Source organism: Copadichromis virginalis, linkage group LG2 (genome assembly GCF_057382275.1).
Source record: "Copadichromis virginalis isolate Kocher_CV1m ecotype Utaka linkage group LG2, C_Virginalis_male_GT1.1, whole genome shotgun sequence".
Lineage (NCBI taxonomy): Eukaryota > Metazoa > Chordata > Actinopteri > Cichliformes > Cichlidae > Copadichromis > Copadichromis virginalis.
Window position 1 is genome coordinate 8,894,547 of NC_140619.1, and position 14,887 is coordinate 8,909,433.

General features: G+C 39.9%; 1 protein-coding gene across 1 annotated transcript in view; it reads left to right on the top strand.

The window, feature by feature from the left end:
- pcgf3 (polycomb group ring finger 3) overlaps positions 1-14,887 on the top strand; it is a 74,798-nt gene that overhangs the window by 38,492 nt on the left and 21,419 nt on the right. The window contains exons 2-6 of the mRNA XM_085470020.1: positions 325-434; positions 4,504-4,621; positions 10,331-10,427; positions 13,712-13,767; positions 14,059-14,166. Of these exons, the coding sequence (XP_085326146.1) occupies positions 420-434; positions 4,504-4,621; positions 10,331-10,427; positions 13,712-13,767; positions 14,059-14,166 (394 nt within the window). The 5' untranslated portion in view covers positions 325-419. The remainder of the gene's footprint in view (positions 1-324; positions 435-4,503; positions 4,622-10,330; positions 10,428-13,711; positions 13,768-14,058; positions 14,167-14,887) is intronic.

Genomic DNA, 14,887 nt, shown 5'->3' on the forward strand with positions numbered 1-14,887 from the left:
AAAGCTGTTATTTTAATAATTAAAAATCTAAATAATTATTAGGTTAAATATCTGGTACTCTGGCTCTATGATTATGCAGAGCAGCTCAAGTTAACAGAAGGACGGATGCTTAAAATCTGACAGCAGATTTAGAGACCTGTAGGAACCACAGCCGTGCTGGTAGATGGTTGATATTTTATTCACAGTTTTTTCATATATAAGACACTGATGATCTTTTAAACCATCAAAATCAGGTGAATTGATTCACAGATATTAAAGCAAGGCCCTGTTGCTATAATTACTTATTATTTACAATATTAAATCTGCTTCTTTCTGTGTTTGTAGGCTTTGATAAGAGGCTCTTCAGGATGAGCAGCTAACACTGACTGCCGCACAACCACAGGAAGAGACGTGGCTGCTGCACCACCCACAGTTGACGCATGGCGGTATTAGGGGTAAGAATCGCTCTGTGAGGTTTATCGGTGCTTGAAGAAGTTAGAATGTTTTCACAATAACAGGAAGCATCTTTTCCTTTCATCTTTTCAGTTTCTGTTTATGTATAACCTGTGATATTAACTGTCCTCTAAAATGTTCTGTTTTGGTGTTATGATTCATAACAATGGTGAAATAATTGTTGAGCATTTGAGTGGTTTTCAAACATTTTATGTCCAAGGGAGACCGAAGAATGAGCCAAAATTTCAAGGGACGCTTATTGACATGTTTACAGAAAATAGCCTTCATTTGATTAAAATATCATAATTTCTTCTTTGAGCTATATACAGCAGTATGGTTTAAAAAATGTACAGCTTTACTGCTAATAGGCAAGCAGCAGACACATAAGTTTGATTAACTCATCGTCAGCGAGTGTGACCTCTAACCCCAGGTTGCTCTCCGATGCATCCATCAGAGTGTGAATGTGTGTATGAATGTTAGTTAGACAGCACTAAAAACGCAGAAAAGTGCTTGTGTGAATGGGAATGAACGAGTTGTGTAAAGCGCTTTGAGCGTTCAGATAGAGAGCTATATAAGAACCAGTCCATTTACCATTTACTTTAACAAAAGCACATGTTAAATTAACTCGCAAAATTCTTCCCATGACCGGATGTCCCAGCAAATTTCCCCCCACGGTCTGACTGTGCATTGCTCAGAGAAACTAGGAAAAAAATGGAGAGCTACATCTCAGACTGTACAGGCCTTGGTATCCTCCTAAAGGTTGAAGCAGATGACGGTACGATTGGAAAAAGTCTGAACAAGTATTGAAGGTCTGAAAGGAAAGCCTCTTCTCTCTAAAAAGAAAATGACAGTACGGCTTAGGTTTGCAAAGCTGAATTTGAACAAACTACAAGACTTCTGGACCAAAGTGGAGACGTTTGTCCATGATGCACAAAACCAAAGACAGCATATCAGCACAAAGACACACCAGTCGTCTGCACGATGAGAGGGCTGAGGATTTGGGCACCTTGCAGTTATTGAGTCAACTTTGAACTCCTGTGTGTACCAAAGTATTCTAGAGTCAAATGTGAGCTCATCTTCCATTTGCTTGAAGGCTAAGGCTTAGCCCAAAATGGGTCGTATAACAGAACAATGATCCCAAGCACAGCAGCAGATCTACAACAGAACAGATCTCAGCCTGACTGAGCTGCTGTAGTTGGACATTCAGAGAGCTGCGCATGAATGCAAACCTCACTGAAATGAAGCAACATTGGAAAAACGATTGAGCCAAAATTCCTCCACAGTGATGTGTTAAACTGATAAAATCATAAAGAAAATGATTAATTCAATGTATTGCTGCTAAAAGTGGTTCAACAAGCTCCTGAATCAGGTGTTTATTTAGTAGATTTACAGTTAGCTCTAGAAATGTGCCTTCATCTGACTATCCAGTCCTGTGAAAAACTGTAGTTCAAACTACTGCACAACATTTGGAAACCTCCGGCCTAATAAGAAACTGAAAAGGTTTCACTCCGGTGGTGTTTTTTCAGTGCTTTACTTGAAAAGTTCACATTTTGGGAGGCAGCTAAAGAGTTGAATGGATAAATTAGCATCATATTTATTATTTAGTAATGAACTTAAACATTTGATTCTGCATCAAACTGCTTTTCTGCCTGAAAAATTGGTTTATTACTTATTTATTTCCCCCCCCCCCCCCAGAAGTAATTATAAATAACAGATGTTCAGTTTAATATTATGCTAGCTAAAATATAAAGTTTCAAATTTAGAAAAATTTTATTCAGTATTTACCTTTGATCAAAAATATTTTATTTATTATCTTACCACAAACTTCTTCTATCATTAGTAAGTGCTGTTCATTACGAACTCTTTAAATGTCTCTAAACTTGTGTGAAAACCTGATGTTTTGAGGAACATTTTTGATTGTTTTCCATCCTGGTGTGGAGACTCTTGAATCGGTCTGACACTCAGGAAGGATTTCTGAGCAGCTTTGAGCCTCTAAATAATGAATGTTGGCTGTCTCACTGTCTCCTTCACTGAGTGCAGCTGGCCAATATCTGAGGTATCCTTACTGGTTGTTGCACATCTGATCATTTGGCCTCAGCAGTCAGTCTGCTGTTGTCAACCTTTATGTCTCTGATTTATCTGTCAGGAAGGAAATATTGCAACTTTTGCATATTAATTACATTTGATCCTTATGGTAAATTTACTAAACCATAAAAACATGTATAGAGTGTTGGATCTCCTCAGGGTGACTCTTCAAGGCTGAAGGGCTAGATCCAGTCACATAAAAGAGAAAGATGCCACTCAGACATCCTCTTCTAAAAACGATCTGTGACAGTGGAGATCAGAGCAAGTTTTAAAAAACAAAAATAAAGCTTTTCAGGTAGTTTTCCAGGTAGTTTTCCCCACTGTAATTCAGTTGTAACTAAGTCAGTACATCCGTCTCGATCTGAATGAGACTGACTAAAGCAGGGCGTGGAGGAAGGCCACACAGTGTCGGAACCACCAGAATATAAAAATGGATTTTGAATATGCCTTTTGCTCATTGTTTGCACGTGGAGGCAGCAAAACCAAGACAGAGCTAAATGAAATTCAAGGTCAACTTAATGATTTATTTATCAGAAATTCACAAAAAGCCTTATAACTATGAAAGTGACCTATACAAGTGTGGTGTTTTGTCAACATATAGATAGTACCATATAAAGACTTAAAATCTCAATCTCTTCAATCTCAAAATGAATATTTAGAAAAGATTCGAGCTCTCTGAGTGCTTCTTTTTTTGTAGTTTAAGGCTTTTTGTCTTTTTTTTTCTTTTTTTTAATTATAAATAAATGATTAAGTTGACATTAAGGACCACAATGGACGTAAGCCAAATTTTATTGACCCCATTCGACACACCTACACCTACCTAAGTGTAATCAGAATTCATTCTAAACCTTTCAAGCTATACTATTTACAGACAGACACACAAATGCTACATAAAAGATTATCAGGTGGAGTTGATCAGATGGGGTCACCAGTGTTGCTTGATGTAATCAAAATAGGCTGAAGTTAAGTTTAAAAAAAAAAAAAATTAAATCAGAAGGAAAGATAAAAGCCATTTTTGCCTGTCGCCTTATCTTTGATTGAGCCTCAGTTCTGTTTATCAAGGCGACACTCTGTCAACTGTAAACTTAAGGTTTCCACCCAAAGCAAACGAACGTGTGTGTGTGTGTGTGTGTGTGTGTGTGTGTGTGTGTGTATGTGTGTGTGTGTGTGTGTGTGTGTGTGTGTGTGAGAGAGTGAGTGAGCGGGGGCAGTGTGCATGTAGCACACAGCTGTTTGAGGCTTTATGCATGTGACGACTGTAGGAGCTCTGAACTGTAGGAGATTACAGTAGTTTAACAGAGGACACACATTTAAACTGGAGTAGGAACAGTTGAGATTTTCTAGCCTAATTTTAAGCATTTATTAAAAAAAGATGAAACTCTAGTTATTTAGTACATAATTTTCAACTTTCCAGTAAGATCTGTCTTGTTTGTAATTTTATTTGTACTAATCTAAACAGATCTAAAAGGATTTAAAGTCACATTTTTAGCAGCCACTAAGTGAAGTTTCTGGTCTGACAGGTGAGTTGACCGTTAACACCCGAGCAGAGTTTCTGTGAGAACGGTCGACTCCCTAAAGATGCCCCTCGCAGAGTGAAACCACAGTTAGTCATGCTGTTACTCAACGCAAACTCAGCTCCTGTTTAGCAAATCACTGATTCAACATAGCTCCCGTGCAGCTCTGTTAAAGCATGAATCACCAGATGAGCAGCTCCCCCCGCAGCCTGTTGTGCCAGCCTGTCTGAGAGCGCCGCTACGCTCAGCTAAAGGCTCGGCCGATTTCGTCGTTAGTTCGAAGTCATTACTGCCAGCATTTGGTGATTCACCTGGATTGTCTCAGGTAGGAGGTAAATTGAAGGGAACAGCAGGGCTTAAATAGCTGCAGTAGGCTATAAAACTTTTTCTTCAAAGGCATCAAAAGATTAAAAACCCTGTTCTGACGAAAGCGTGAAAGATGGCTAACTGCTAAATTTGTCTCCTCCTCCAGAACCCCGACATGCTGACGAGGAAGATAAAGCTGTGTCACATCAACGCCCACATCACATGTCGTCTGTGTGAGGGCTACCTGATTGACGCCACCACCGTCACAGAGTGCTTACACACCTGTAGGTCCTCCCCACCCCTCACTCTGTGATTTCAAGTACTCTCGCTTCTTCTTTCTCATCTGCTCGCTTCTGTTTTTAAGTCTTCTGTTGTGTGTCTCTCACACACACACACACACACACACACACACACACACAGGCTGTTTTTGTCTCCCAGGATTTTTCTTGGCTCTTTGCCGTTCGGGGAAAAAAATCCTGGAGGCTGAGCGATGCTTCTGATATCTGTGCAGCGCCGCTTGTTGCTGTTTCTGTTGGTCAGGTTGACTGTTGCTTCTTCCTTTACTGTTTCTGCAGAGCATAATCTCAAAACAATCTTTATTTGTGCTGGTGTTTTCCAACAAATGGCTTTGAATATGAAGTAGATGCGCGTACAAAGACTCACAAGAGGGCAGACCAGATATTCTGCACATTTATTAGTCTCATAAAAATATCAAACTAAGTCACCTCTTATGCATCAGCTGGGTGTTTTCAATAAAGCGCCGTGATAACACCTGGTTCATGCTGCAGGTAGAGGTGTTATCTTGTCTGATCCAATGCCTTAACCCAGACACAAAGACTCATCTGGATCCATGAGCATCTTTAGAGTTCTCTTACAAATTCTATGAAAATAAGTAGTTTTTTTAGGACGTAACCTTAAAAACAGAGTTTAGTCAGCGTCTTCAGTAAAAATGATGAAAAACCCTCTCTTAATCAAAGCTGTGTCCACACTGGACGCGACCAGAAGTGACCATAGTGATAACCGCTGGTGACAGAAAGTGGGCGGGGCCCGAGAGAAACTTTTCTCAGTTTCCAGGCGAGCAACTGAAGAGACCAATAAGAGTGAAGAACACTATTAGTCGACATGTGGCCTGGTGGTATATACATTAGAGGATCGCCTAATTAGCTGGAGCCTGAAATGTTGCAAGTGATCGGCCACCAGCTTCAAAGCGATGCGTGAGCAGCCCACTGCTTCCAGTCTGGATGCAGCAATGGGACGCAGGTTTAAGCTCAACTCATACAGTGTAATTAAAGGCGTTTACGTGTTTGTGAAGGCAGGCTGTGCGAAGTCAGTACAGCTGTCACTGATGTTAACTCAGCCAAAGAGGTTTTGTAAAAAGTTCAGTTTTGGCACAATGAAAATTGTGCCAGAGGTGATGATTGGGTCGACGTTTGATCTGGATCTGCATTCAGGATTTTTTTTTTTTCATCACTGTGAGGACTGTGGATATTTCCCATCCTATCTGAAACTGAAAATTAGTCAAGTGGTTTTATTGTCATTCCAACCATGTGCAGCGGTACAGTGCAAAATGAAATGAGACAGTATTCCTCCAAGACCATGGTGCTAAATATGACGTACAACAAACAATATAACAGACAATCAACACAGGACTACATAAAGTGCAATATACAAAAAATATACAAAAAATACAAAAAATAGCAAACCAAAAAAACAAAGACTGCAACACCAGACACAAACACAATAGTGCAATAGAAATGTGCAAAAAGTCACTTTTAGGTTCTTTATCCATGCATTGGTCTTGTTTTCCACAAACACAAAACTTTAATCCCTCTTTTCCCCCCAAACACACACATTCTGATCCTGCCTTTAACTCCTAAAGTTTCCTGGACTTAAAAAGACTCTTTAACCAGTGTCTGAAGGACTGATTATAAAGGCGTTAAGTTTGACTGCTCACATTTTGTTTGTCTCATGAAGAGGCTCCTCGTGGCTACACTTTCTTACCTTTTTTTTTTTTTTTTTTAATATTAGCAAGTCTTAACCTTAATTAATGTTAATTTTGTTTTTTTTTTTTGTTTTTAACATGAGCTCCAGATATAAGGGCCACACTTACACCACCTGCTGGTTAGTACAGTTTTGGTGATAATAGGATTGGTTTTAGACAGTCTGTTGCTGAAATACAGAGTGACCACTTCATTAGTGCACAAAAAAAAATCAATCAGGTAACAGAGTTCACCTGTGATGATGACTGTAAGGTTTTTGTTATTGGGTAAATACATCAAATCTTAAGATACTTGGGGTCTTAGTCATGACATTGCATAACATAAAGAGCCATTTCTTAAAAGAAGGAACCAAAAAGAGAAGTCTTTGCAGAGGACTGGTTCATATTGGAGAACATGTGTATGCAAGGTACGTGTCGGAAAAATGCAACTGAAAATGGTTTTGGTTAAATCAGATTCAAAAACTGATATCAAAAACTTTTTTAAAAATTTCTTGGAACTTCTAAACCTTTTCAAGTCGTCTGTTTAGACACGGAAAACTGAGTTGCATAAAGGTAGAGCCTATTTTAATGTATTTTGCTGGTGTATTTAATAAAATGGCATGATCGGCATGTAAAAACAGAAGCAACGTCTGGCAGAGCTGCTTTAGAGGAAAAGAGTCAGATACGTTGCACTGGTTGTTGTTGGTTTGTGCTTTCTAGTGCGTGAAACCAGACGGCGCTCATGCAGAAAGTCTGATTCTGTGTGTTCACCGGCGTCTGATCGTAACGGCTGCAGAGTTCATAATAACTACTGCGTATGAGCTGATTGTGCTTTTGAAAAGTAAACAAACAAAGTAATCCAGGACTCCTCAAAGGCCAAGAGAAGCTAAAGTGCAGCTTCAGTTGCAGCGCTTCCGAAATTAAAATGTTTTCTGGTCTTACAAGATGAAACTGAATGGCTTTCATTTGGAGCATTTGAGGTAATTTACAGATTAAAGGCCTTTTTAATGGAGTTTGAAAGTTTGGTCAGCAGCCAATTTGATCGCGGATTTGATTAGTGGGCGAGTAACTGAGAGTTGCTCCGTGTATTGGCAGCAATAAGTAAGAAGTTGATGTTTTTAATGTAGAAGGAGCTTTGCAGAAGAAATGAAAACGACAAAAAACCAAGAACAAAGAGGAAATAAAAGGCTTGACGACATCAGGCGCTGAAACCTCAAAGGCGAAGGAAATGTTGTTTTTGTTGTTTTTGTGTTTTTTATAACTTTACAAGAAATCATGTTTACTCTGCTGCTGAATTTCTTTGATATTTTTTTTTTTTTTTTTTTTTTTTTTGCTGATTTGTCACAGATCTGATCACACAAAGTTTAATATTAGTCAAAGATAACTCGAGCATACAAAATGCAAACCAGACATGTAAAGCCAGGTGTCTGCGTCTTTACCGGGGTAAAACCTGCATCACTGCCATTATGTCAGTTTTTCCACAATCAAAGCTGAAAGAGAATGAAACAGTGCAGACTTCATATTTTCAGCAAATGAGATGGTTGAGTTTGAATAACTAGGCACCCGATGGGGTATTTTGTTTTATTTTTATTTTTTTAAAATAAAGTTCTCAGTAAGTTTTAAACCTCTTGAGGGCGTCTGGCTTCACCTCCTCCAACATGTCACCAAACACTTCCTGAATACTGAGTGAGGCCTGGTTTATCCTGCAGTCTCACTTTTAAATCAAGTCATCACGTGCTGAATGGCTGCACATTGTTTAGCATTTTATTGCTTTTTTCCCCCTCAACCTTGAACTTGACATTTCGTAATCCCCGCAGGGGTCTCCGAGTTGTCGAGGTCTTGGCCTGTCTCCCCCCCACAACCTTAAGTGCCCTCTAATGCTCACATGAGAGTCTTTAGATTGCCTAGCTAACCACACCAAGCTGCTCATGTTGGCAGATTAAGATGGCTGTTTTTGTGAAATCACAATTTTCTGATGCAGGATAATAAAAAGTGTCCAAGCATTCTGAGCTGGGGGGCGCTCTCACCCCCTGTGGAGCAGCTTAATTGAACTTGACACATTTATTTCAGGAACAACACACTCAGCATTTGGGGAGATTAAAAAATGATTTGATAAATTGGACACTGATTAGAGCAGAACAGTGAAAATAAACATAACCCTGTATCAGACATGTGCTGGAATATATGTTAAGATAACCACAGACATTTTAGTACCTCTCATGCCCACCAGAGGGAGCTCTTCACTCACAGATGGAAGCCCCTCTGCCCACTTAAGGCGTCTGAGTCCAGACGTGACGCTTTGACTCTCCCTCTCACTTGGAGAAAGGCTCCACCATTGGAGAGTGGAGACAAAGAGATTCACATCACGTCACCACTGCAGCTGTTCTGACAGATCGAGCTCTATTGTCACAGAAACGGGAGGGGAAAAAAAGTGTGGCTGAGATGGGTAAAGTGGTGAACCACGTGCTGCAAATTACAGTGCTGGGTTGTACACAACATGTGCTGTACACATGAAGGGATCCATAGGTGAGGGGTCAGTTGCTTTAAGCACAGGCATTGTTGGCAGTATGAGATTCATTAGACGCAGTTTGTGATCCAGTATGTCTTTTTTTTTTTTTTTAAATTAGTGCATCCTTGGATTACTTGATTATCTCACTGTCTCGTGTATTAAATGGTAAGTGGCCTGTATTTATTTACAGCTATACACACAGTCGGTGATGTTTGCTTTTTTTGGAGCTAAGACTCTTTCACATGCACTTGTGATTAGTGAGATGACCCGCTGTGCCACCTGAGCCACCTTTTACTCAAATCAACCGTTTTAATGAGCAGAAATATTTCAATGTTTCCTTGGGTGATGCTTTTATTTACAACCATTTAATAAGAACTCAATGTGAATGAGCCGGGTCAGGAAATAAGGGCGCAGCCTGTCTGGCTGGGAAAAGGAGACGAGATTATTAATGGAAACATTTGCAGGTTGTTGTTTGAGCGAATGCTCTTATCGTTCAACAGTGAGTGCAGCTAGGGAATCGGCTTCTATAATGACTTTAAAGTTGTAAGTTGTTGTTATTATTTTTTAAATTGAGAAGATCCATAAAAATCCGTAAGATTTGAGGAGATTTTACAGTGGGGAAAAATAAATGTATGCTATATTTGAGATTAAAGAGAGAGGCTGTCTTTAATGCCTATGTAGTCTAGCAGAGAGCACTGATGCTTATCATTTCTAAACTACATCATCTTGTCACCGAACGCCTGCTTACATAAGCTGATGTCACTTTGACCATTAAATATCAGCTGGAGATGGTAAAATTCACCTTAGTTAAGTTTGCCAGCTTGCCCCTGAACTTTGCAGACAGACTGACTTTAATCACCTTCAAAAAATAAAACTAAAGCTGTTAGCAATCAGTACTACCTTTGAAATCTTGCTATATTGTGTTTAAGAGTTCTCAACTGGAGTTGAACTGGGGTCAGGCTGGTGAACCAGTACAGTGTAACCATTAAGGACACATTCTCCTTTATTTGCTTTATTCTCCTTTATGGCCTGGAAAAGCAAAGCCTGTTGAAGAAATGAGGATCGGACTAAAAAGACATTAAAAAGTTTAAGAATACTAACACACATCCAAAAACACCCGTTGGTAAAAACTCTGCCTCCTGGTGGTGAGAGTTTTAGTTGCATTTTAAAGAATCCAACTGATGCGGGGTGTAATGGTTGACCAAAAGATCAAATTGGCCAAGTGTGTTTGAACTTTAAGGTCATTCGTAGATTTACATGAAGAAAGAAAGAAAATAAAGCTACACAGCAAGTACAACAGCGCTGCACAGAGATCAACGAATGCAAACTCGAGTGTTAAAAAGCCGAGGAAAACGGTTTGCTTTTCATGTATTAAGCAGGGAAATCTAAAAATGTGTGGCAGATTCTTTTCTCTACAAATAAAGACCTTGAATGAAAGATGCTCTGTGTGCGTGTGTGTGTGCCCACGATGAAGAGTAACCGTACATTTCTGCTGTGCGTCTCCAGTCTGCAGAAGCTGCCTTGTGAAGTATCTGGAGGAAAACAACACGTGCCCCACGTGTAGGATTGTTATTCATCAGAGCCATCCACTGCAGTATATCGGGTGAGTGAGGAACCACCGCAAAGTGCACACACACAAACACACACACTCACTCACTCATTCACACTTTGAGTGCCATCAGCTGTGCTCTGCCAGTAAACAAACTGCCGAGGACCAAAGAGCCGGCGGTCCTTTTCCATTTGATTTCTGCTCTTCTGCAGGAAACAAAAACCCTCTCGGGGTGGTCCGGCTGCTTTCTTTTGTAGATTTGCACCTCGCACAAAAACACTTAAAGCCCACACCCATTCACAGCTCTGTTTTCTGCACAAGAGTCTAGAAAATACATGCTCATTGTACAGTTAGTACAATCAATGTATTATTAAACTTTGACCATTTAAACATGGAGGGCTGAGCGTGAGCAGCTTCTCACATTAATCACACAAGTCGGTGTGATTTCATTGATTAGGTTTGCCTGTAATCTGTGGCTGGAACGATAACAGCTCTCCCCGTCTGCCTTACACGATAACATCGGTGCAGAAGGTTGTTACTGTTAGTGATGCAATTATTACTATGATTTTTACAATAATTTATTTATTTTTGCCTGCATTGCTCACCTGAAATGTTATCAGACCAGGAAGGACGGCGGTTACATTTTTATTTCCCATGTTTTTCTCCTTTTTTGGATGTGCAGTAATACTTTCGAACACCCGTTAAAAAAAAAACCCAACTTTGGGATCTGTGGAGTTTCCCTCTACTCTTATTAAAGACTAGTAAAATACACGAGCTAAATTATATTTTTCTCTTTAACCAAAGCAAAGAGATCCCTTTATCCACATTGCACATTTAAAATGTAAAAAACAGCTGTAGCCCACTGAGATCCAAAGATGCTCATTATCTTATTTTTATGTTTTATTTGCTTATGCTCAAAACTCTTCAAAAGAACAAACATGTCTGTGTGCATTATAAAGCGCGGCTCAGTTGCTATAAAGTAGATATACAGTAGATGATCCTGCAGCTATGATCATAAACCGCTGCTGGGATTTTGAATCAAAGTGGCATCGCAGCTCGGCGTTCCCCACTGTTTCTTGATAACTAAATATGAAAAAGGAAAGTTGTACTTCAAGTCTGTTAATTGAGTAGCGATAAGTGCGTTGACTTTTGTAAATATCTTATTGCTTTTGGAAGCCGTCTCCGGCTGGTTAAATCCTGCTCTGCGAAGCATCGTGTGGTGTCTGCCCCTCTGAGCGCTCACGCATTAACGTCTGATAAATGTGGCACACAAACCTAATGTGCACCAGCAATTTAGTCATTACTGTGTAAACTGCGCTTTCTGCAGACTCATTGTTTTGCAGGAAATGCTCCATTTCAAACGCATTAGCTCTCTGCGCAGCTGTTTGGGTTTTTTTTCTTCCTCCCTTCATTGTTTGCAGGAAATTGGAGCTGATGGAAAACATCACAAGTGATTTGAAGGCAAAACGCCCAGCAGATGACAAGCAAAACCCCATCTGCTCATTGGGAAGATTGATCAAAGTTGATGTTTGAGATTTAGGCTTAAAAATCACAGTCAGATGTCTCTTCAGAGAATCAGCTGGGCAGAACAAATCCTGCCGCTCCGCCCGCCAAATGTGGCTTTCTTTGATTGTTTTAATCCATTTTGTTTTCACATACTTTAAATTGTTGCGGTTACATGCGTGCAAACAGCTTGGGAATCAGTAGCTCTGGGAAGGAAATGTGCACATATTGTTGCCACTTGGTCTCATTTAGTTACTTCAAAACATGGTGTTGATTCATGCCACTACTTTTTTTTTAAATGATATATTTGTTACATTTACATTTTGGTTTCTATGTGTGTTAACATTTAGAGACAGTTCAGGGCTGCTGGATCATTTTATTTAGAGTTAATGTGCACGTCACTCTAATGTTTTCATAGGCTTTTAAAACCGAGTCCATAGAAGGAGGAGAACAATGCCTGTAACTCAGTGTCCATGTGGAGTTGGCCACTGGTAGCCAAGGCTTATCTCTTCTTCAGGAAGGAGCTCATGTGATAAGGACATGGTGGCATGGGGGAGGGAAAGACATGCAGTGGCTCATAAGACCCAATCAGAGCAGCAGATGTGGGTGTGTGAGACTGCAGTCGTTTTAGTTGGCACAATCACATTTTAATTGTTGGGTTCTTTATGCTCTTATTTGCTTCTTTATCAGTGATAACTCAGGTGATTTGCACAGGGCTGGATGATGAACACACTCATTGTCCTTTTTTTTTTTTTTTTTTAAATGGGATATTTATTTGACCTTTTAAAGTCTCATGATTCAGAAACTTCCAGGCGGGATCAGGAAATAAAAACACAGAAACACACAAAGTATTTGTGATTTTTGTCTACATTTCTCACAACGTGGACATTTTTAACGCCAGTAACAGATCTCAGGGCTATAATCAGTTTTGTCCAGCAGGGGTCAGTGTTTCCCTGCTTTTTTGCAGGGGATCAATCCTCAGCATTAGGTGGCTAATTTCGGTCCCTGATATAACTCCTCCTCAGTGGACAGCAGGGGAGACAAACATGTCACATTTTTATTTATTCATTTTTCTCCTCCATAACCTTGCAACAAACAGCACACTTTGTCTGTTAGCTGGCTGTCAGCACTGGGTGTCAAAACACACCATCACACATAACGCGTACCCACTGTGCACCATGTCACCAGCACGGGGGAAGCGGCCATTTAACCATTTAACACTCTGACAGAGCGCATGCTGAACATCAGCCTTTGAGGGTGTCAGTTGGGGCTTTGTGAGATTATTTTCTTGCACGTCACCTTGAGATTTTCAGTCATTTAACAGGATAGTGTTTTACAGTGCAGGGTGGCAAGAACTTATAGTTTTACCTCGGGGCATTTGCAGCATGTCATAACAGGATGCGCAAAATCTACAGGTTCTCAATAGTTCAACCAAATGTTATTCCACCCTCTCAGACTGCTGCGTGCAGAGGCTGGACTGATTATGCAGCATTACATACAAGAAAAGGAAAAAAATTAAGGGGAATTTTGATAAGAAAAGAAACAGCAGAATATTGTTTCCCACGTTCTCTCCTATCATGTTGATGATCTCATGACTTCAGACTGAGTTTTTTTGGGGTTTTTTTGTGGATTCCAGTCCAGACTTGAAGGTAGGGATCCACTGCTGTGAGTTACAAAAACATGCAAATGTGTTATGAAATTGTACAAGTGCATCTTTACCTTGTTCGCTGTGAGTTTTTGAATCTCTGGGTTTGAAACTCAGTTGCTTTTCCCTTTTTATAATGTTAATTTTCACTGCGTGTTAAAGTAACTAATTATTTTCTTGTCCCTTATAGCCATGACAGAACAATGCAAGACATTGTCTATAAGTTGGTACCGGGACTACAAGAGGGTAAGTATTGTGTATTTATTTCCTGGGATGCAACCTACAAGAGATCCTTCCTTAAAATGTAACTTTTTAGCTTTCCCTTGCATGCATGCTTTGATAAACTGACTGAAAAATGCATCATTTTAATATTGTTTTTCCTCGCTGTTGTACGTGAACCTCAGAACTCCTAAGGAACAAGCTCCCTGTAGTGCACACATGCTTCTCTAAATGTTAAAACGATGACAGCATCAGCCTTGGCAAAAAGGACTTCTGTTTTTAACTCTTTTTTTTTTTCTTCCTTTGGCTCTTGTGCAGCGGAGATAAAGAAACAAAGGGAATTCTATCAGAAGTTGGGGATGGAGGTGCCCGGAGACATTAAAGGAGAACTTTGCAACATGAAGACTCATCTAGATCAACGCAACGGTACGTTAGCCTCGCAGACTCGCGCTGTTTTCAGAACCACAGAGAATCTTTCTTATTGCTTCATCTAGTTTGGAGCTGGCTCTGCATTAAACCAACACTTAACATGCACCTGTGACAGGTCTCTTATTTGTTTGACGTGAAGGATTTGACCTTTAGTCAACACAGCCTTAACGGTGGCACATAACAGTCTCAGTGAATGCAGCATACGAGAGGATGTTGTTTGGCTTTGTCACGTGATGCTGCTGTGAGTTGAAGGTCCTCCAAATAGCACCAGGGCTCAACCTGGCTGAAAAAAGTACTGCAGGCATGAAAACAAATATTTCCTGCAGCCTCTTTGAAAAATGTTGTAAATAATGTTGTATTGATTGTCCGGGCGGATTTTACCTGTTGGCAACCTAAACAATCTAAGACACATGCACAATATGCATTCACATATTATACTTAAATTATGCATGGTAACGTGCAGATATTGTATTTACATACTTGCACTCAGTATGTTAGTAGAATTCAATTTTCAATTCAAGTCAGTTATGTTTTTTTCATATCTTCTCATACCATCTCAAAACTATTTATATTGTTAGACAAATATCCTACAGTAATGCAGAGAAAACCCCAACAATTAGACGAACCCCTATTAGCACGAACTCAGCAACAGTAGGAAGGAAAAACTGAATTTTAACAGGAAGAAACCTCTGCAAGAATCAGGCTCAGGGAGGGGCAA